The sequence below is a fragment of the Oncorhynchus masou genome, chromosome 15 (genome assembly GCF_036934945.1).
Source record: "Oncorhynchus masou masou isolate Uvic2021 chromosome 15, UVic_Omas_1.1, whole genome shotgun sequence".
Taxonomy (NCBI): domain Eukaryota; kingdom Metazoa; phylum Chordata; class Actinopteri; order Salmoniformes; family Salmonidae; genus Oncorhynchus; species Oncorhynchus masou.
This window is the reverse complement of record NC_088226.1, coordinates 72,903,485-72,926,449: the sequence shown is the minus strand read 5'-3', so window position 1 is coordinate 72,926,449 and position 22,965 is coordinate 72,903,485. Positions and strand designations below refer to the sequence as shown.

The window sequence follows — 22,965 nt, the reverse complement described above, 5'->3', positions numbered from 1 at the left end:
TCTAACTTATTTTCATTTGTTTTTACTTACACTTGTATGTTGACTCCATATTGACAGACTTTTCTTAGCGGATGTACAATCATCGCAAATTGAATTATGGGGCATTTCAGGCCCCTGAAGTTAACATTTTATTCAACCAGGAAAGTCAGTTAAGAACAAATTATTATTTACAATGACAGCCTAACCCGGCCAAACCTGGACGACGCTGGGCTAATTGTGCGCTGCCCTATGGGATTCTCAATCACGGCCAGTTGTGATACAGCCTGGATTCGAACCAGGTTGTCGGTAGCACTGAGATGCAGTGTCTTAGACCGCTGTGCCATATAGAACTATTTCTCCTCTCCTATAGAACTATTTCCCCTCTCCTATAGAACTATTTCCCCTCTCCTATAGAACTATTTCTCCTCTCCTATAGAACTATTTCTCCTCTCCTATAGAACTATTTCCCCTCTCCTATAGAACTATTTCTCCTCTCCTATAGAACTATTTCCCCTCTCCTATAGAACTATTTCTCCTCTCCTATAGAACTATTTCCCCTCTCCTATAGAACTATTTCCCCTCTCCTATAGAACTATTTCCCCTCTCCTATAGAACTATTTCCCCTCTCCTATAGAACTATTTCCCCTCTCCTATAGAACTATTTCTCCTCTCCTATAGAACTATTTCCCCTCTCCTATAGAACTATTTCTCCTCTCCTATAGAACTATTTCCCCTCTCCTATAGAACTATTTCCCCTCTCCTATAGAACTATTTCCCCTCTCCTATAGAACTATTTCCCCTCTCCTATAGAACTATTTCCCCTCTCCTATAGAACTATTTCCCCTCTCCTATAGAACTATTTCCCCTCTCCTATAGAACTATTTCTCCTCTCCTATAGAACTATTTCTCCTCTCCTATAGAACTATTTCCCCTCTCCTATAGAACTATTTCTCCTCTCCTATAGAACTATTTCCCCACTCCTATAGAGTGCAAACTCTCTTCATCCAGGTTGCACTGCAGAAAATGCATCGAGGTGTGAAGATGCGTACCTTTGGCAGCTTTTGGCACGCGTACCTTTGGCAGCTTTTGGCACAACTCCAACCCCATCATTAATTTTGCCGATGTAGTTGTAGGCCTGACTGCGGATTGTCCCGGGTTTGTGGCTGTCTAGACCCCTGCTGTTTGTTGTTGTTGCGACTTGCCCTGTCTGGAACTGTGAGGAGTAACAGTGTAACCTACGTTGCCATGACAAAGACCAAAGCCAGCGGGAGAATCGTTGAGGACTTTGGTGTGTCTCAATCCCAGGTGAAGGATCTTTTAAGCAAAAAATAGTTCAGTTGTTACAACAAGAAAATAGCTTCAAGTGTTTGTCCAAATACTGGTGGAGTCCACTAATTAAAAAAAAAAATTACGACCTGACCAGAGAGGTCAAGGACCTAAAGAACAGTTTGCAGTTTTCCCAGAGTCACCTCGATGAGTTGAAACAGAATGGCAAGATGACAGCAATCTGTAAGTCATTGAGAGAGGACTTCAAATCAAATCCAATTTTATTTGTCACATACACATGGTTAGCAGATGTTAATGCGAGTGTAGCGAAATGCTTGTGCTTCTAGTTCCGACAATGCAGTAATAACCAACAAGTAATCTAACTAACAATTCCAAAATGACTGTCTTATACACAGTGTAAGGGGATAAAGAATATGTACATAAAGATATATGAATGAGTGATGGTACAGAGCAGCATAGGCAAGATACAGTAGATGGTATCGAGTACAGTATATACATATGAGATGAGTATGTAAACAAAGTGGCATAGTTAAAGTGGCTAGTGATACATGTATTACATAAAGATGCAGTAGATGATATAGAGTACAGTATATACGTATACATATGAGATGAATAATGTAGGGTATGTAAACATTATATTAGGTAGCATTGTTTAAAGTGGCTAGTAATACATGTATTACATAAGGATGCAGTAGATGATATAGAGTACAGTATATACATATGAGATGAATAATGTAGGGTATGTAAACATTATATTAGGTAGCATTGTTTAAAGTGGCTAGTGATATATTTACATCATTTCCCATCAATTCCCATTATTAAAGTGGCTGGTGTTGAGTCAGTGTGTTGGCAGCAGCCACTCAATGTTAGTGTTTGCTGTTTAACAGTCTGATGGCCTTGAGATAGAAGATGTTTTTCTATAATAATATATAATAATAATAATAATAATATAATAATAATAATAATAATATAATAATAATGTCAGTTTCTGTATGTGAATCCATGATAACAATGGTGGAAAAATCAGATTATATCGAGAGACAATAACATGGTCGTGGACGGAATCGCAGACCTGGACGGATTCTGAGAACAAAGTGAAGGAAAAGATCTCTGAGAAACTGAAGATGGACCACAGGAAGATTGAGGTGGAGCGCGCCCACAGAACTGTAACACCCACCACCGGCCCAGGTGACAGGTCCAGGTGACAGGTCCAGGTGACAGGTGTAGGTGACATGTCCAGGTGACAGGCCCAGGTGACAGGCCCAGGTGACAGGCCCAGGTGACAGGTGTAGGTGACATGTCCAGGTGACAGGTCCAGGTGACATGTCCAGGTGACATGTCCAGGTGACAGGTCCAGGTGACATGTCCAGGTGACAGGTCCAGGTGACAGGCCCAGGTGACAGGTCCAGGTGACAGGTGTAGGTGACAGGTCCAGGTGACAGGTCCAGGTGACAGGCCCAGGTGACAGGCCCAGGTGACAGGCCCAGGTGACAGGCCCAGGTGACAGGCCCAGGTGACAGGCCCAGGTGACATGTCCAGGTGACAGGTCCAGGTGACATGTCCAGGTGACAGGTCCAGGTGACAGGCCCAGGTGACAGGTCCAGGTGACAGGTGTAGGTGACAGGTCCAGGTGACAGGTCCAGGTGACAGGCCCAGGTGACAGGCCCAGGTGACAGGCCCAGGTGACAGGCCCAGGTGACAGGCCCAGGTGACAGGTCCAGGTGACAGGTCCAGGTGACAGGTCCAGGTGACAGGCCCAGGTGACAGGTGTAGGTGACAGGCCCAGGTGACAGGCCCAGGTGACAGGTCCAGGTGACAGGCCCAGGTGACAGGCCCAGGTGACAGGCCTAGGTGACATGTCCAGGTGACAGGTCCAGGTGACAGGCCCAGGCCGATAGTGGTCTAGTTCCTGAGGTTCAAGGACAAGGTAGCTGTTCTGGAAAGAGCCAAGAACTTGAGAGGAACGTACATCTTCCTCACCGAGGACTATCCTGAAGCTGTGCGCCAGAAGAGGAAATAAATTATTCCAGCCATGAAAGCTGCCAGAGCGTGTGGGGACATTGCTTACATCCGCTACGACAGGCTCATTGTCCACCCTCCCTCCCAGAAGCCTGGAAGGGATGAGAGAGCCAAGCCTATGGGATCAGAGCCTCAACCCCGCAGCGCACACACACACACACACACACACACACACACACACACACACACACACACACCAACTGATTCCTGGGCTGCTAAATGTGTTATTTTCTCTTGCTTTGTTTCCTTTTTCCATATTATGTCTCTGATCAGCTCCCCAGGAAAGGGCTGAAAACAGCCCATATTAATATATGATGCCTTAGAAATAAAGGTTCACGAAAATCAATAACTAGCTAACATCAGATAACACTCATATATTAGCCATTTCTGAGACTCACTTAGCTAATTCATTTGATGATACATCAGTAGCAATACAAGGATATAACATCTACAGAAGAGACAGGAATGCTTATAGGGGAGGTGTTGCTGTATATATTCAGAGCCATATTACCTGTAATGCTTAGAGAAGATCTTATGTGCTATTGAAGTGTTGTGGTTGCAGGTTCCCTTGGCACTTCATCTAAAGCCTCTTCTTTTGGGGTGTTGCTGTAGGCCACCAAGTGCTAACAGTCAGTATCTAAATAATATGTGTGAAATGCTTGATAGTCTATGTGATGTAAACAGAGAGGTCTACTTTCTTGGGGACCTGAATATTGAATGCTGGTTTTCACCAAGCTGTCCGCTCAAGAGGGTTAATATGGATATACATTAATATGGATGCTACCATGGTTACGATTAGTTCTGAATGAATCGTGAATAATGATGAGTGAGAAAGTTATAGATGCACAAATATCATCCCCCCCCGTATGATATAAAATGCTAACCTCCCCTGTTATTGTTTTGGTGAGAGGTTAGCATGTCTTGGATGTATGATATAAAATGCTAACCTCCCCTGTTATTGTAATGGTGAGAGGTTAGCATGTCTTGGGGTTATGATATAAAATGCTAACCTCCCCTGTTATTGTAATGGTGAGAGGTTAGCATGTCTTGGAGGTATGATATAAAATGCTAACCTCCACTGTTATTGTAAGGGTGAGAGGTTAGCATGTCTTGGGGGTATGATATAAAATGCTAACCTCCACTGTTATTGTAATGGTGAGAGGTTAGCATGTCTTGGATGTATGATATAAAATGCTAACCTCCCCTGTTATTGTAATGGTGAGAGGTTAGCATGTCTTGGGGTTATGATATAAAATGCTAACCTCCCCTGTTATTGTAATGGTGAGAGGTTAGCATGTCTTGGAGGTATGATATAAAATGCTAACCTCCACTGTTATTGTAAGGGTGAGAGGTTAGCATGTCTTGGGGGTATGATATAAAATGCTAACCTCCACTGTTATTGTAATGGTGAGAGGTTAGCATGTCTTGGAGGTATGATATAAAATGCTAACCTCCACTGTTATTGTAATGGTGAGAGGTTAGCATGTCTTGGAGGTATGATATAAAATGCTAACCTCCCCTGTTATTGTAATGGTGAGAGGTTAGCATGTCTTGGGGGTATGATATAAAATGCTAACCTCCCCTGTTATTGTAATGGTGAGAGGTTAGCATGTCTTGGATGTATGATATAAAATGCTAACCTCCCCTGTTATTGTAAGGGTGAGAGGTTAGCATGTCTTGGATGTATGATATAAAACTCTAACCTCCCCTGTTATTGTAATGGTGAGAGGTTAGCATGTCTTGGAGGTATGATATAAAATGCTAACCTCCCCTGTTATTGGTAATGGTGAGAGGTTAGCATGTCTTGGATGTATGATATAAAATGCTAACCTCCCCTGTTATTGGTAATGGTGAGAGGTTAGCATGCCTTGGATGTATGATATAAAATGCTAACCTCCCCTGTTATTGTAAGGGTGAGAGGTTAGCATGTCTTGGATGTATGATATAAAATGCTAACCTCCCCTGTTATTGTAATGGTGAGAGGTTAGCATGTCTTGGAGGTATGATATAAAATGCTAACCTCCCCTGTTATTGTAAGGGTGAGAGGTTAGCATGTCTTGGATGTATGATATAAAATGCTAACCTCCCCTGTTATTGTAAGGGTGAGAGGTTAGCATGTCTTGGATGTATGATATAAAACTCTAACCTCCCCTGTTATTGTAATGGTGAGAGGTTAGCATGTCTTGGAGGTATGATATAAAATGCTAACCTCCCCTGTTATTGTAAGGGTGAGAGGTTAGCATGTCTTGGATGTATGATATAAAATGCTAACCTCCCCTGTTATTGTAATGGTGAGAGGTTAGCATGTCTTGGATGTATGATATAAAATGCTAACCTCCCCTGTTATTGTAATGGTGAGAGGTTAGCATGTCTTGGAGGTATGATATAAAATTCTAACCTCCACTGTTATTGTAATGGTGAGAGGTTAGTTAGCATGTCTTGGGGGTATGATATAAAATTCTAACCTCCCCTGTTATTGTAATGGTGAGAGGTTAGCATGTCTTGGAGGTATGATATAAAATGCTAACCTCCACTGTTATTGTAATGGTGAGAGGTTAGCATGTCTTGGAGGTATGATATAAAATGCTAACCTCCCCTGTTATTGTAAGGGTGAGAGGTTAGCATGTCTTGGAGGTATGATATAAAATGCTAACCTCCACTGTTATTGTAATGGTGAGAGGTTAGCATGTCTTGGGGGGTATGATTATTTGTGCCTGTGTAACTTTTCTCGTCATCATTCACGATTCATTCAGGACTATCCGTAATCATGGTAGCATCCACATTAATGTAGAAGTGTTTAGAAACATAAAAGTGACTCCAAAATGACGAGGATTGTGGGATTGATTCCCGCAGGGGCCACCCAAATAAAAATTATACCCAAGCATGACTGAGTTGCTTTGGATAAAAGCTTCTGCTAAATGGAATGCATTATCATTATTATTATTATTATTATTATATAATGTACATACTTTTATTTGTTGACAGTTTGATCAAGAACCCAGCAGACAGGGCAGACCTGAAGCAGTTGATGGTGAGTGGATTTATTTAGTTCCCAATGTAGCACCTTGTTGCGCTTGTGAGCCTTCTCTCTCTACTGAAAAACAACTGACTCTATACTGTGGTATTATGTATGTATTTAGGTTTGGGGTTATGTATAAAGGGTTAGGGTTATGTATTTAGGGTTAGGGTTATGTATAAAGGGTTATGGTTATGTATTTAGGGTTAGGGTTATGTATTTATGGTTATGTATAAAGGGTTAGGGTTATGTATAAAGGGTTATGTATAAAGGGTTAGGGTTATGTATTTAGGGTTAGGGTTATGTATAAAGGGTTAGGGTTATGTATAAAGGGTTAGGGTTATGTATTTAGGGTTATGTATAAAGGGTTAGGTATTTAGGGTTACGGTTATGTATTTAGGGTTAGGGTTATGTATAAAGGGTTATGGTTATGTATAAAGGGTTAGGGTTATGTATAAAGGGTTAGGGTTATGTATTTAGGGTTAGGGTTATGTATAAAGGGTTAGGGTTATGTATAAAGGGTTATGTATAAAGGGTTAGGGTTATGTATTTAGGGTTATGTATTTAGGGGTAGGGTTATGTATTTAGGGTTAGGGTTATATATTTAGGGTTATGTATTTAGGGCTAGGGTTATGTATAAAGGGTTAGGGTTATGTATTTAGGGTTAGGGTTATGTATAAAGGGTTATGGTTATGTATTTAGGGTTAGGGTTATGTATAAAGGGTTAGGGTTATGTATAAAGGGTTAGGGTTATGTATTTAGGGTTATGTATAAAGGGTTAGGTATTTAGGGTTACGGTTATGTATTTAGGGTTAGGGTTATGTATAAAGGGTTATGGTTATGTATTTAGGGTTAGGGTTATGTATTTATGGTTATGTATAAAGGGTTAGGGTTATGTATAAATGGTTAGGGTTATGTATTTAGGGTTAGGGTTATGTATAAAGGGTTAGGGTTATGTATAAAGGGTTATGTATAAAGGGTTAGGGTTATGTATTTAGGGTTATGTATTTAGGGGTAGGGTTATGTATTTAGGGTTAGGGTTATATATTTAGGGTTATGTATTTAGGGCTAGGGTTATGTAGAAAGGGTTAGGGTTATGTATAAAGGGTTAGGGTTATGTATTTAGGGTTATGTGTAAAGGGTTAGGGTTATGTATAAAGGGTTAGGGTTATGTATTTAGGGTTATGTACGAAGGGTTAGGGTTATGTATTTAGGGTTATGTATAAAGGGTTAGGGTTGTGTATAAAGGGTTATGTATTTAGGTTTCTGGTTATGTATTTAGGGTTATGTATTTAGGGTTATGTATAAAGGGTTGCCATATGTTCTTACTGCTTGCATTTGTGTAATTTACAGCTCGTCTGTAAAACAGACCTTGGTGTCAGTAGGACTTCCTGGTTAAATAAAGACCCCTTGGTGTCAATAGGACTTCCTGGTTAAATAAAGACCCCTTGGTGTCAGTAGGACTTCCTGGTTAAATAAAGACCCCTTGGTGTCAGTAGGACTTCCTGGTTAAATAAAGACCCCTTGGTGTCAATAGGACTTCCTGGTTAAATAAAGACCCCTTGGTGTCAGTAGGACTTCCTGGTTAAATAAAGACCCCTTGGTGTCAATAGGACTTCCTGGTTAAATAAAGACCCCTTGGTGTCAGTAGGACTTCCTGGTTAAATAAAGACCCCTTGGTGTCAGTAGGACTTCCTGGTTAAATAAAGACTCCTTGGTGTCAGTAGGACTTCCTGGTTAAATAAAGACCCCTTGGTGTCAGTAGGACTTCCTGGTTAAATAAAGACCCCTTGGTGTCAGTAGGACTTCCTGGTTAAATAAAGACCCCTTGGTGTCAGTAGGACTTCCTGGTTAAATAAAGACCCCTTGGTGTCAGTAGGACTTCCTGGTTAAATAAAGACCCCTTGGTGTCAATAGGACTTCCTGGTTAAATAAAGACCCCTTGGTGTCAGTAGGACTTCCTGGTTAAATAAAGACCCCTTGGTGTCAGTAGGACTTCCTGGTTAAATAAAGACCCCTTGGTGTCAGTAGGACTTCCTGGTTAAATAAAGACCCCTTGGTGTCAGTAGGACTTCCTGGTTAAATAAAGACCCCTTGGTGTCAGTAGGACTTCCTGGTTAAATAAAGACCCCTTTGTGTCAATAGGACTTCCTGGTTAAATAAAGACCCCTTGGTGTCAGTAGGACTTCCTGGTTAAATAAAGACCCCTTGGTGTCAGTAGGACTTCCTGGTTAAATAAAGACCCCTTGGTGTCAATAGGACTTCCTGGTTAAATAAAGACCCCTTGGTGTCAGTAGGACTTCCTGTTTAAATAAAGACCCCTTGGTGTCAGTAGGACTTCCTGGTTAAATAAAGACCTCTTGGTGTCAGTAGGACTTCCTGGTTAAATAAAGACCCCTTGGTGTCAATAGGACTTCCTGGTTAAATAAAGACCCCTTGGTGTCAGTAGGACTTCCTGGTTATATAAAGACCCCTTGGTGTCAGTAGGACTTCCTGGTTAAATAAAGACCCCTTGGTGTCAGTAGGACTTCCTGGTTAAATAAAGACCCCTTGGTGTCAGTAGGACTTCCTGGTTAAATAAAGACCCCTTGGTGTCAGTAGGACTTCCTGGTTAAATAAAGACCCCTTGGTGTCAATAGGACTTCCTGGTTAAATAAAGACCCCTTGGTGTCAGTAGGACTTCCTGGTTAAATAAAGACCCCTTGGTGTCAGTAGGACTTCCTGGTTAAATAAAGACCCCTTGGTGTCAATAGGACTTCCTGGTTAAATAAAGACCCTTGGTATCAGTAGGACTTCCTGGTTAAATAAAGACCCCTTGGTGTCAGTAGGACTTCCTGGTTAAATAAAGACCCCTTGGTGTCAGTAGGACTTCCTGGTTAAATAAAGACCCCTTGGTGTCAGTAGGACTTCCTGGTTAAATAAAGACCCCTTGGTGTCAGTAGGACTTCCTGGTTAAATAAAGACCCCTTGGTATCAGTAGGACTTCCTGGTTAAATAAAGACCCCTTGGTGTCAGTAGGACTTCCTGGTTAAATAAAGACCCCTTGGTGTCAGTAGGACTTCCTGGTTAAATAAAGACCCCTTGGTGTCAGTAGGACTTCCTGGTTAAATAAAGACCCCTTGGTGTCAGTAGGACTTCCTGGTTAAATAAAGACCCCTTGGTGTCAGTAGGACTTCCTGGTTAAATAAAGACCCCTTGGTGTCAGTAGGACTTCCTGGTTAAATAAAGACCCCTTGGTGTCAGTAGGACTTCCTGGTTAAATAAAGACCCCTTGGTGTCAGTAGGACTTCCTGGTTAAATAAAGACCCCTTGGTGTCAGTAGGACTTCCTGGTTAAATAAAGACCCCTTGGTGTCAGTAGGACTTCCTGGTTAAATAAAGACTCCTTGGTGTCAGTAGGACTTCCTGGTTAAATAAAGACTCCTTGGTGTCAGTAGGACTTCCTGGTTAAATAAAGACCCCTTGGTGTCAGTAGGACTTCCTGGTTAAATAAAGACCCCTTGGTGTCAGTAGGACTTCCTGGTTAAATAAAGACCCCTTGGTGTCAGTAGGACTTCCTGGTTAAATAAAGACCCCTTGGTGTCAGTAGGACTTCCTGGTTAAATAAAGACCCCTTGGTGTCAGTAGGACTTCCTGGTTAAATAAAGACCCCTTGGTGTCAGTAGGACTTCCTGGTTAAATAAAGACCCCTTGGTGTCAGTAGGACTTCCTGGTTAAATAAAGACCCCTTGGTGTCAGTAGGACTTCCTGGTTAAATAAAGACCCCTTGGTGTCAATAGGACTTCCTGGTTAAATAAAGACTCCTTGGTGTCAATAGGACTTCCTGGTTAAATAAAGACCCCTTGGTGTCAGTAGGACTTCCTGGTTAAATAAAGACCCCTTGGTGTCAGTAGGACTTCCTGGTTAAATAAAGACCCCTTGGTGTCAATAGGACTTCCTGGTTAAATAAAGACCCCTTGGTGTCAGTAGGACTTCCTGGTTAAATAAAGACCCCTTGGTGTCAGTAGGACTTCCTGGTTAAATAAAGACCCCTTGGTGTCAGTAGGACTTCCTGGTTAAATAAAGACCCCTTGGTGTCAGTAGGACTTCCTGGTTAAATAAAGACCCCTTGGTGTCAATAGGACTTCCTGGTTAAATAAAGACCCCTTGGTGTCAGTAGGACTTCCTGGTTAAATAAAGACCCCTTGGTGTCAGTAGGACTTCCTGGTTAAATAAAGACCCCTTGGTGTCAGTAGGACTTCCTGGTTAAATAAAGACCCCTTGGTGTCAGTAGGACTTCCTGGTTAAATAAAGACTCCTTGGTGTCAATAGGACTTCCTGGTTAATGTAATGTAAATCCAGTAATAGTAACCATGTCTCTCTTGACTGACATCTCTCTCCAGGTTCATCAATTCATCAAACAGTTGGAGGCAGAGGAGGTGGACTTTGCAGGCTGGCTGTGTAGCACCATTGGACTCAACCAGCCAGTCACCCCAACACACAGTGTGGGCATGTGACGGTCCTTCTATACACCTTGGTTACGTCCCAATTAGCTCTCCTTCCGACCAAAGTGTGCACTTGTTCACTTCCCTTTCAATGATTTGAAAGTGGTGGAAACTCCCACTAGCTCATGCTTCCACCAATCCATTTTTTGGGGGGAAGCAGCGAACAAGTGCACACTTAAGGAGATATTGGGACACACATGCTTAGCCAAACACTCATAGCCTGTATTCAAACAGAATTGCTTTGTTTCATCGGGGTGGTATTCACAATGAACCAAACAGGAAGGGACCAACCTGCCTTTAAGAAATGTCTGCCACTCTAACCACCATCTCTAAATTGGGTTCTCCTCTTATGACTAGGTAGGTCTGCTGCTTTAAGGACAATATGTAGGTCTGCTGCTTTAAGGACAATATGTAGGTCTGCTGCTTTAAGGACAATATGTAGGTCTGCTGCTTTAATAAAGACTATATGTAGGTCTGCTGCTTTAATAAAGACTATATGTAGGTCTGCTGCTTTAAGGACAATATGTAGGTCTGCTGCTTTAAGGACAATATGTAGGTCTGCTGCTTTAAGGACAATATGTAGGTCTGCTGCTTTAAGGACAATATGTAGGTCTGCTGTTTTAATAAGGATAATATGTAGGTCTGCTGCTTTAATAAAGACAATATGTTGGTCTGCTGTTTTAATAAGGATAATATGTAGGTCTGCTGCTTTAAGGACAATATGTAGGTCTGCTGTTTTAAGGACAATATGTAGGTCTGCTGCTTTAAGGACAATATGTAGGTCTGCTGCTTTAAGGACAATATGTAGGTCTGCTGCTTTAAGGACAATATGTAGGTCTGCTGTTTTAAGGACAATATGTAGGTCTGCTGCTTTAAGGACAATATGTAGGTCTGCTGCTTTAAGGACAATATGTAGGTCTGCTGCTTTAAGGACAATATGTAGGTCTGCTGTTTTAAGGACAATATGTAGGTCTGCTGCTTTAAGGACAATATGTAGGTCTGCTGCTTTAAGGACAATATGTAGGTCTGCTGGTCTGCTGCTTTAAGGACAATATGTAGGTCTGCTGTTTTAATAAAGACAATATGTAAGCTTGGGAAACTGTCTGAGCAATCACTGCCTCCCCATAATAGAATATTATTGCTGTCTGCCAACTTCCCCACTGTCTCTAAATAGGGTTGTCCTTCCCCACTGTCTCTAAATAGGGTTCTCCTTCCCCACTGTCTCTAAATAGGGTTCTCCTTCCCCACTGTCTCTAAATAGGGTTCTCCTCTATGACTATAAAGGCCTGCCACCTAGGAGCAAGGAACAAAACACTGGTTTTACAGGTACTGTATAGCCTACTTGCCAGACTGTTTTAGGAAATAGCCTCCTACATCAAACTCATTCCATGGAGGACTGAGCGTCTGTTCACTCCTCCCTTGTTTTATCTTAACTACAGCGGCATTGGGAAAGTATTCAGACCCTTTGACTTTCTCCACATTGTGTTACGTTACAGCCTTGTTCTAAAATGGATTCAATTGTCGTCGTCCTCATCATTCTACACACCATAACCCATAATGACATCACAATACTCCATAGTGACCTCAATACGTTACAGCCTTGTTCTAAAATGGATTCAATTGTCGTCGTCCTCATCATTCTACACACCATAACCCATAATGACATCACAATACTCCATAGTGACCTCAATACGTTAGCCTTGTTCTAAAATGGATTCAATTGTCGTCGTCCTCATCATTCTACACACCATAACCCATAATGACATCACAATACTCCATAGTGACCTCAATACGTTAGCCTTGTTCTAAAATGGATTCAATTGTCGTTCATTCTACACACCATAACCCATAATGACATCACAATACTCCATAGTGACCTCAATACGTTACAGCCTTGTTCTAAAATGGATTCAATTGTCGTCGTCCTCATCATTCTACACACTATAACCCATAATGACATCACAATATGTATTGTTCTAAAATGGATTTAACCCCTTTTTTTTTGTGCGCCACCCTTTGGGACTCCAAATCACGGTCGGATGTGATGCAGCTTGGATTCAAAACCAGGGACTGCAGTGATGCCTATTGCACCGAGATGCAGTGCCTTAGGGCTCCCAAGTGGTGCAGCGGTCTAAAAATGACCCTAAGTCAAGGCAGCCACCGTCAATGACCCTAAGCACATAACCAAGACAACGCAGGAGTGGCTTTGGGACAGGTTCTTGAGACCCAGATTAAGCCTTGAACAAATCATTCTCAGTGGAAAATTTCCATTGAAAGTGCATTTAAGTATCAGAACTAGGCTAAATTGGGTCTGGGAAACTGGCCCTTAATGTCCTCGAGTGGCCCAGTCAAACCCTGGACTTGGAAGAAATAGCTGTGCGGAGAAACTCCCCAGCCAACCGGAACGCTTGAGGACTTTAAAATCGTTTGATGAAAGGTTGCGGATTAGTTAGGAATGCCTGGTTGTCCAGTCTTAAATTGGACACATTTAAAATGACAACTAGAAGCAGCAGACACTACCTTCCTTTTGAGGTTAGACCCCCAGAGGTCACCATTCAGACCTGACGGCAGTGTAAAGGCGGTTTACAGACAGGCTGGGACCCAGGCTCGGACCCAGGCTAGCGGTTTACAGACAGGCTGGGACCCAGGCTGTAAAACGGTCTAAATGATGCTATGTGGTATAATAATATATAATAAACAGTACCTGAAATTGTTGCATCGTAGCTTTTCAAATTACTGACAAATGGTCGCACTCAAATTAATGAAGGGTCCCTGATCAGTTTGTGGCTTCATGTACATTCATTTTCATGACACACATGACAAACCCACGAGTCAAGAGCGGCAACCAGGCTGTATTCCTCATTAAATGCATTAAATTAAAAAAAATGGACAAATTGGACTTTTATTTAGATTTTATTTGAAACCATCTGAACACCACAGTCTGTTAGAAGAGCTGATTTATGCCTTGGTGGGGGCTGCCTTGGCGGGGGCTGGCTTCTTGGCCGGCTTCTTCTTGGGCTTCAGCATCTTGGCCTTGATCTGTGTGTAGAGAGACACTCATATAGACAGGACCTGGGCAGCGTTAATGTACACAGATGGTACTGATACGAATAGTCGAGAGTGCTACAATACAAGTCTTGGGTCCAGTTTCCCTATTATACAGGTCTTTCTATGCAGCCATCGGCCATCTTGGGTCCAGTTTCCCTATTATACAGGTCTTTCTATGCAACAAATAGCCATCGGCCATCTTGGGTCCAGTTCCCCTATTACACAGGTCTTTCTATGCAACAAATAGCCATCGGCCATCTTGGGTCCAGTTCCCCTATTACACAGGTCTTTCTGCAACAAATAGCCATCGGCCATCTTGGGTCCAGTTCCCCTATTACACAGGTCTTTCTGCAACAAATAGCCATCGGCCATCTTGGGTCCAGTTTCCCTATTACACAGGTCTTTCTATGCAACAAATAGCCATCGGCCATCTTGGGTCCAGTTCCCCTATTATACAGGTCTTTCTATGCAACAAATAGCCATCGGCCATCTTGGGTCCAGTTCCCCTATTACACAGGTCTTTCTATGCAACAAATAGCCATTGGCCATCTTGGGTCCAGTTCCTCTATTACACAGGTCTTTCTATGCAACAAATAGCCATCGGCCATCTTGGGTCCAGTTTCCCTATTACACAGGTCTTTCTATGCAACAAATAGCCATCGGCCATCTTGGGTCCAGTTCCCCTATTACACAGGTCTTTCTATGCAACAAATAGCCATCGGCCATCTTGGGTCCAGTTTCCCTATTATACAGGTCTTTCTATGCAACAAATAGCCATCGGCCATCTTGGGTCCAGTTCCCCTATTATACAGGTCTTTCTATGCAACAAATAGCCATCGGCCATCTTGGGTCCAGTTCCCCTATTATACAGGTCTTTCTATGCAACAAATAGCCATCTTGGGTCCAGTTCCCCTATTACACAGGTCTTTATATGTTACAGAGCGCTCCGGTCGGCCATTTTGGTGTTCTACTCACAGCCGGGTCATGCAGCAGGATGGCTTGACGTCTGGCGGTCTTGGCGTAGGGATTCAGCTTCATCATTATTCTCAGGTTCTTCAGGGGGTTCTTCTTCAGGACTCTGCGTCTGATCTTCTTGCTGCGAGGAGACGAGAGAGACCGGGGTTAGGAGGAGGGGAAGATCGGTTGATGAATGGGGGGGGGGGGGGGCATTTGGGATGCAAACTGGTCACGCTCAGGACTCCAATTAAAATCAGGATTCAGAAACACGGACCTGAAGTGGAACCTCATCATGGCATCAATGTCACAGCATAACGTACTACAATACCCACGATGCACTGTACAATATAAAGCGACCGGGAGGGGAGGGGGGGTCTTACTTTGGTGCACGGAGTGCCTTCTGGATCTCCTCACTCTTCAGAATCCTGCTCAGATCTGTGTTGGTCATCTTGTGCATGGGCAGACTGGAGGAGACAGGGTCAGAGGTCAGACTACAACAGTACCTCTGTCAGGAAGTAGCATGTGGTTTAGCAACAGACCCATTTTTTTTGTTGAGACAACTCGTTAAAACTCAGAACTTCTGGTAGATATCAGGATTCAGAAACACGGACCGAAGTAGAAGCTCATCACCGTAGAAATTAAATACCTCTCAGAAATCTGTTACTGAAGCTCACTACAACCCCAGATAACTAACGTCAACCGTTTATTTATTTTTTTAAACAGTTGAGACGCCGCGTAACGCTCGTTCCACTCACTTGTAGTCCACCTTGAGAGAGGCAGACTTGCGCCAGGTCCCGTAGAGCTGGTCCAGCTTGCGGAAGGCGGATTCGGTCCAGATACAGAAGCGGCCGACATGACCACCGGGGGCGAGCCTCAGCAGGTTCAGCTTGTTCACGTTCTGCAGGGTGATACCTGGGCGAAAGAGTGTCAAATACAAAACGAGTAAACAGGCCGATCATTTAGCAAATCGACAAGAGGAAAAGGACACCAGACACTAATAAGTAAATAAACATATTAGAGAACTAGTTAGAACTATTGATGTTTGTAATGGTTTTGTTCCTACACAAAAACATCAAATGAAACCATCATGACGGAGCTGGGGCGGCAGTAGTGGTCAGAGCGTTGGACGAGTAACCGGAAGGTTGCAAGTTCAAATCCCCGTTCTGCCTCTGAACAAGGAAGTTAACCCCACTGTTCTAAGGCCGTCATTGAAAATAATAATTTGTACTGACTTGCCGCGTTAAATAAAGGTAAAATAAAATAAAAATTAGCAGGTTGGGAATAATCAGAACTTGAAATCATGATATCTGATTTTCACGAACATGGACCCGAATGGGAATCAGAACTTCCATTGGCCCTACCCCCCCCCAGCCAGTACATACCAGGGATGCTTCCATTGCCCCCCCCCCAGCCAGTACATACCAGGGATGCTTCCATTGCCCCCCCAGCCAGTACATACCAGGGATGCTTCCACTGCCCCCCCAGCCAGTACATACCAGGGATGCTTCCATTGCCCCCCCCCCCCAGCCAGTACATACCAGGGATGCTTCCACTGCCCCCCCCCAGTACATACCAGGGATGTTCCTGAAGGCCTTGGTGACACCTTGGTCCTGGTTGTAGATGATGCACGGTCCTTTGCGCTGGATGCGCCTGCGATTCCTCATCTTACCTTTGCCGGCTCGCATGCGTTGTGACGCGTACACCTGCACACACCCAGAGGACACACACACACTTAGCACCTTAAGTCAACAGAAGGAGACAACAGCTGTGCTTTTATCTTGCTAATAACAGTATTCATGCTCAGGACTTCCATTCAAAAAAAATCAGGATTCAGAAACACGGACCTGAAGTGGAAACTCATCACGGCTTCACGTCACTACACACAGTACAACATATACGCAGGTCAACGGTGACCGAGACAGACAGTGTCAACTCTAGCTATTACAAACCTTCTTGATGTCGTTCCAGGCCTTGAGTTTCTTCAACAGCAGCACGGCCTCTTTAGTCTTCTTGTAACCCTCCACTTTGTCGTCAACCACCAGGGGAACCTCTGGGATCTCCTCAATGCGGTGTCCTGGAGCAGATTGGTGTACAGTTGCTTTATGTTCTAATTCTACGTGCTATTTTGATCAATTGAAGACATGTCCTCGTGCCGGTGTGAAGGTATGACGTTATCGTTCGAGGCCATGCTGTCGACATTCTCGTCAGTTGCTTGGCTAGCTAAATACGGCCCCCCCCCGAGAAGATTCAGACAAACTAAAAACCTGGCTAGCTAAATACGCCCCCCCCCCGAGAAGATTCAGACAAACTAAAAACCTGGCTAGCTAAATACGCCCCCCCCCGAGAAGATTCAGACAAACTAAAAACCTGGCTAGCTAAAGGTACAAAGTATTATTTCATGCAGTATATTCCATACGTACTATGGGATGTTAATTAAAAACGTGGATAAATACCAAGTGTTCATAATTTATCAATCGTTAGTCACATAGTACTCCAGATAGCAGCTCGTATCCAGCTTTAAAAAAAAGCTATGGTTCCCCCACACACTGAACGCCAGATCGTTTTTGTGACTGAGTGACTGTTCGATCGATGATTCTCTGGGTCGTTTCATGTTTTGATGTGTTATCCGAGTTATTGGGTGTTCGAGCAGGCTGATATCCGTCCAGTACGACGTAGCCGCGCGATCAAGTCTCTCTCTCGCTACACTCGAGTTAATAGGAACATGACGTTTAGATCGGTAAAACGTTTATCAAAGATATCAGGCTACACATATCAGCCCTTTAAATTAAAGGAACAAATTATTCTCCAATGTGTAAGACATTAAATGATATATATCTATCTAAGGGTCCATAACATGAAAAAGGATAACAAAAAAAACAAACTGCATCAAAGGATGCCAGGAGGCGTACCTTTGGACATGACGAGAGCGGGCAGGGCGGAGGCAGCCAGAGCGGAGCAGATGGCGTACCGCTTCTGGGTGGTGTTGATCCTGCGGTGCCAGCGGCGCCACGTCTTGGTGGGGGCGAACATGCGACCTCCACGACACATCTAGTTACGGGGGGTCAAGGAAAGAGACATTGCTTCTTCAAAGAGCTTGACTACTGGACACATTTAAACCAGTAATGACTGTTTTCCGCTGTTTGCGAGTATCTTGCTCAGACTCACGGTTCGTCAGCCACTTGTGCCAGTATATGACATCAGGCATAACGTCACTGATCACAGTGTAGGACGCAAATTACACCATCATTGCAAGCCTCGGGAGTCTTTATAACTACTACCTACACGGGCTGTGTTCATTAGGCAACACAAGTGGATGACAATACCAACAATTATATGCCACTCGTATTTGTACAATAAGACTTAAGAAGTCGATTGCAAAAACGTTTTGTTGAGATGAGCCCTAATGAACACAAAAAAATGAGCCATTAGACAGGGTGAGATTCACAAGAGGAACAATAAAGGAAAACATATTGTATATTTATTTTAAAATATATATATATATATATTATATATAAAAAAAATCTGTATTTGGGATGTAAATACCATGTGATCGAACACGTGCTTTTTGAAACGGCGAAGTGTCATGGTACAGGTATTTAGAGGTTGTACATGAGAAAATGTTTCATTTTTTAATTTATTTTACCTTTATTTAACTAGGCAAGTCAGTTAAGAACAAATTCTTATTTTCAATGACGGCCTAGGAACAGTGGGTTAACTGCCTGTTTAGGGGCAGAACGACAGATTTGTACCTTGTCAGCTCAGGGGTTTGAACTTGCAACCTTTTGGTTACTAGTCCAACGCTCTAACCACTAGGCTACCTGCCACCTCTACACTCTAACCACTAGGCTACCTGCCACCTCTACACTCTAACCACTAGGCTACCCTGCCGCATCCTGAAATGTTGATTGCTTTTTTTGGGGGGCGACTTAGGTGCTTACCTCTCCCTCCTTTCTACATGCAGAATACAGAGAAAAGCTGGATAGTAGAACCCACTTGAGTCCCACCAACTCCAATTTAACATTTTAATTTAGCAGATAAAATGTTCAGTTTTAAATAAGCTCCCACAAGCAGGAGGACGAGGAAGTCTATTGCTGGTTTGGGATAGTTTTTTTTTTTTTTTTTTAAACAAACATGATCTGAAGTGTCTGGACAGTTCTATAACATGCCATTTGATTCCAAAATATAGTTGTAAAAGTAAACGTATCCTTGACGGGCTTGTTAAACTGTCCGAGAGGATACATTGCCGAAGGCTCCCTGGCCTGAGCGATGGGTACCACCTCCCCTCACACGGGGGATACGGGCCACAGCTCTGCCTGTACCCCAGGACTCAGCACTGGTCTGGTGACCTGGAACACAAAAACATTACAACCATTAAGATATATATCCCGAATAAAAATATATAATGTAACAACGAGTTCGTTCGTATGAAAAAGACATCCGTCAATATATTATTTTTTAATGAATCAGGCCCTTATCTATGGATTTCACAGGCCTGGGAAAACAGACCTGTATCTGTCGTTTATGATCCATTAAAAATAAAGTTAGGCATGGATCAGAAAACCAGTCAGTATCTGGTGTGACGACCATTCTCCTCATGCAGAACATGAGAATTAAGTTATGAGTATGGCAACTTTCTGGGATCATTTTATTTTTTTTTCAGTCCATGAAACCGTTTCCATGTGTTGACATATATTTTGTCCAGTTGTACAGGTGAAAGCCTTTCAGAACTTCTAGTATAATCAGGTTTCAGAAACACGGACCGAAGTTAAAACTCATCACCAAAGCTTTTCACCTGTATCCAAAGAAATGGCTTATTTGATTGAATAAATGTTCAAAAGATCACTCACCTGCCAGTCCGCTGACGGCATAAGGCTGACGACTGTTCTTGCGCATGTTGGTGTGCACGAAGTTGACAATGTCGGGCCGGATGGGAGCCTTGAACACCGCAGGCATGACAACATTTTTGCCTGAGCTTTCTCCTTTCTCGGAGTAGATCGAGATTAAAGGCCGGGCACACGCCTGTGGGAGAACACGGTGAAAATCAGATGCATGTTCAGCAAACTTCTTACAATGTACCCAACCGCATGTAAGCGTGTCGGATGATTAACATAAGCTAGCTGCATGTAGTAAAATGGTCATCTTGCTCAGACTCAGTTGTCGTCATTCACTTGCGCCAGCATATGACAATAGGCATTTGTCGACTGATCGCAAAGTAGGACGCAAATTACACCATCATAGCAAGTACATGTAAAAACAACCATGTTTTTTTTCTCTCTCTCTCAGTCCCGCAAGCCAACATGCTAGTAGCTAGGTACCACGCTAACCAGATGTGTTATCTTTGTATTAATTATCTGTAGCTGACTAGTTTACGCAAATGTGTACGTGATCTATAGTTTACTAAGTACATATTCAAAGCAGTTGCGTGAAGAAATGTGTATTGGTTTACTAACTATGTCTATTTTATCAAATACGGCCTGCGGTTGAAAGGAAAAGCACACGTGTGACTTGGCTTAGAACATTGCAGACAAAATGGCTCCTCGTATCAACTTCCTTCAGATTCTCCGTAAAATGTGTTAAATTGTATTACATAAACAAACATATTGGCGAGAGAAGTCTTTATTGTTTTCCCATTTCGATTGATTGCTCATGTTAAATAGTATTTGCTGATACAAAAAGCTAGGATTCTCACCATTTTTATGTTTTAGTCTCGGCTCGCCGACGAACCACGCTCCTTACTCAATGGCGGCCACAGTAGAAAAGGAAGTTGGTAATGCAACTCACAGGACATATGCTTCCGACAAAGAAAACGTCACACTTCCGACAAAAACTGAAACGTTCAATGAATTCAATACTACACAAAGGCATGTTTTTCGATTCTAAATCAATATACGTACTCTTTCATCTTATAAACATTTTAATATATCAAACTTGAAATACTATACTACGGCGAAAACTATTTTTATACATGAGATTATATAGGTCCCTACTGCGCAGTACGGCGGAGGAAACAAGTTGGTGACCGGACTACTTTAATGATAATTATTTCCTGGAATCAAATATATATATATATTTTTTCTTTCTTAAATGTAGCTACCACACGTGGCAGTTGTGTGAAAATACGTATTCTTTTCTTACTCGTCTTTGTAAAAAAATAAATAATAATAATATATTAAAAATAGTTTGTGTTCGTCGTGTCGACTGATGACGTCAAGGGTTCACTGGCTGTTTTGGCGCGAACGTCAAAGTTCGGTCTTTTATATTGTATTTTTCTGACTTCAAAACACCAACTTTCGTACTATTTCGGTAACTATCTACCCAAATGAAATGGGCTCCAAGATCATCGCCGATGCTGTACAGTTTTCGAAAATGCTTCGGTGAGTTATCGCTTTTCAAATGTGTGACGAGCGACCCGTTTGTTATTCTATACTACGTTAGCTCGCTAGCTGAGGTAACTAATCATTGCAAAGTGTCAACTGTAAAGTTTGGTGGAGGAGGAATAAGGGTCTAGGCCCCCTTTTAGTTCCAATGAAGGGTGAAATCGTAAAGCAAAAGCACACAATTCCATTATGGGCGGTTTTGTGCTTCCAACTTTGTGGCAACAGTGTATAAGAGGAATACAAATAAAATGTATTTATATAGCCAGAGGATGGACGAGAGAGGCATGCGGAGATGCATGAATTGCGCTAGAAGGGAACAGTGAAGACAGAGATTTATGTGCTTTGCAAGCCAGAGACAAAATCATGATTTTTTTGTTGTTGTCTGATGCACCTTTTCTGCCAACGAATCGAAGGTGAACATAGCCAAATGTCAGTTTAATTACATGCGCAATAAAGTATAATGTCTAGGCATATTGAATTGAATCCTGGCAGTTGGCAGAGGCAACCGATCGCAAAGCAGAGAATCTACTGAGCTCATTTTTGGAAATGGCAAGTTCACATTATCCTCCATAAACGCATATCACGTTGAAGTGTGGTGTCCAGCAGCTTATATTGGCAGGATGGGGTGTGCTTTTCATTAGGAGGGATGTCTAACACGGATCGCTAAAATAATGATTATGCTCACATTTCCTCAATGTTAAATATTAGGCGTATCGATTTGGCAGCGAAGCACGACATGATGTTAAATTATCTTCACCACTAGAATAAACACCACCAGGCTTCCAGTAAAGACTCTCTCTCTCTATATATATATATATTAGATATATTTTTTTACAGAATTACAGGGGGCTGTTTAGAAAAATGACTAAAGTGCAAATCTTCCTCACATAGTGGGGTAATAATTGCATAACTAACGTCTCTACTAATACTATAGCTGTCTCTCCCCCTTCAAGCTACTCTTGTTAATTCATTTGAAAGGAAATATTATTTTAGCATTATGCTATAACGAAGCCTATGCCTATTTTATGATGGACTACAGCCAAGATTTGAAGTTGAGCCTAGGTTTTGAATATATTTTTTAGGACAAATGTGATTTGTGTGTCTTTGATTGATGAGTCCTTTTAGAGTGTTTTATTTTACCTTTATTTAACTAGGCAAGTCAGTTAAGAACAAATTCTTATTTTCAATGACGGCCTACCGGGGAACAGTGGGCAGAATGACAGGCTTGAACTTGCAACCTTTTGGTTACTAGTCCAACGCTCTAACCACAGGGCGTGTGTGTGTGTGTGTGTGTGTGTGTGTGTGTGTGTGTGTGTGTGTGTGTGTGTGTGCGACAACATATCAAATCAAACTGCATTTGCCACATGCGCCTAATACAACAAGTGGAGATGAAATGCTTTACTTACAAGCCCTTAACCAACAGCAGTTCAAGAAGTGTTAAGAACATTTTGTTACCAAGTAAAATAAAAAGTAACACAATAACAACCTCAATGTGGAGGCTATATACAGGGGGTACCGGTACAGAGTCAATGTGGAGGCTATATACAGGGGGTACCAGTACCGAGTCAATGTGGAGGCTATATAGAGGGGGGCACCGGTACAGAGTCAGTGTGGAGGCTATATACAGGGGGGCACCGGTACAGAGTCAGAATGGAGGCTATATACAGGGTATTACGGTAAAGAGTCAATGTGGAGGCTATATACAGGGTGTTACGGTACAGAGTCAATGTGGAGGCTCTATACAGGGAGTACCAGTACCGAGTCAATGTGGAGGCTATATAGAGGGGGGCACCGGTACA

The 22,965-nt window shown here is 42.6% G+C and overlaps 3 protein-coding genes and 6 non-coding genes across 12 annotated transcripts in view; 2 read left to right on the top strand and 7 right to left on the bottom strand.

Annotated features, from left to right (window-relative positions):
- The window catches only part of map2k1 (mitogen-activated protein kinase kinase 1), a 77,326-nt gene extending 65,346 nt beyond the window's left edge, over positions 1-11,980 (top strand). Inside the window, exons 10-11 of the mRNA XM_064990206.1 lie at positions 6,271-6,316; positions 10,683-11,980. Coding sequence (XP_064846278.1) covers positions 6,271-6,316; positions 10,683-10,796 — 160 coding nt within the window. The 3' untranslated portion in view covers positions 10,797-11,980. The remainder of the gene's footprint in view (positions 1-6,270; positions 6,317-10,682) is intronic.
- A 1,698-nt stretch (positions 11,981-13,678) lies between these two features.
- On the bottom strand, positions 13,679-20,587 carry rpl4 (ribosomal protein L4). Its single transcript, XM_064990207.1, has 10 exons — positions 20,479-20,587; positions 19,637-19,808; positions 19,029-19,135; positions 17,699-17,837; positions 16,739-16,863; positions 16,363-16,492; positions 15,545-15,701; positions 15,170-15,253; positions 14,808-14,928; positions 13,679-13,823 (listed from the first exon to the last, which is right to left on the bottom strand). The coding sequence occupies exons 1-10, from the start codon at positions 20,479-20,481 to the stop codon at positions 13,743-13,745; spliced, it is 1,119 nt and encodes a 372-aa protein (XP_064846279.1). The 5' UTR covers positions 20,482-20,587; the 3' UTR covers positions 13,679-13,742.
- On the bottom strand, positions 15,021-15,088 carry LOC135556974 (small nucleolar RNA SNORD18). The gene has a single exon (XR_010458103.1). It is a non-coding gene; the product is annotated as a small nucleolar RNA SNORD18 (small nucleolar RNA).
- On the bottom strand, positions 15,357-15,424 carry LOC135556975 (small nucleolar RNA SNORD18). Its single transcript, XR_010458104.1, has one exon. It is a non-coding gene; the product is annotated as a small nucleolar RNA SNORD18 (small nucleolar RNA).
- LOC135556973 (small nucleolar RNA SNORD18) lies at positions 16,586-16,658 on the bottom strand. The gene has a single exon (XR_010458102.1). It is a non-coding gene; the product is annotated as a small nucleolar RNA SNORD18 (small nucleolar RNA).
- Positions 17,942-18,040, bottom strand: LOC135556977 (small nucleolar RNA SNORD16). The gene has a single exon (XR_010458106.1). It is a non-coding gene; the product is annotated as a small nucleolar RNA SNORD16 (small nucleolar RNA).
- Positions 19,507-19,573, bottom strand: LOC135556971 (small nucleolar RNA SNORD18). The gene has a single exon (XR_010458101.1). It is a non-coding gene; the product is annotated as a small nucleolar RNA SNORD18 (small nucleolar RNA).
- Positions 19,931-20,029, bottom strand: LOC135556976 (small nucleolar RNA SNORD16). The gene has a single exon (XR_010458105.1). It is a non-coding gene; the product is annotated as a small nucleolar RNA SNORD16 (small nucleolar RNA).
- A 299-nt stretch (positions 20,588-20,886) lies between the features above and the next one.
- Positions 20,887-22,965, top strand: part of zwilch (zwilch kinetochore protein) — a 61,549-nt gene continuing 59,470 nt past the window's right edge. For 2 of the 4 annotated variants that reach the window (XM_064990203.1, XM_064990202.1), the window contains exon 1: positions 20,887-21,163. In XM_064990203.1, coding sequence (XP_064846275.1) covers positions 21,114-21,163 — 50 coding nt within the window. In that variant the 5' untranslated portion in view covers positions 20,887-21,113. The remainder of the gene's footprint in view (positions 21,164-22,965) is intronic. The other 2 variants (XM_064990201.1, XM_064990199.1) reach the window with 2 other exon arrangements.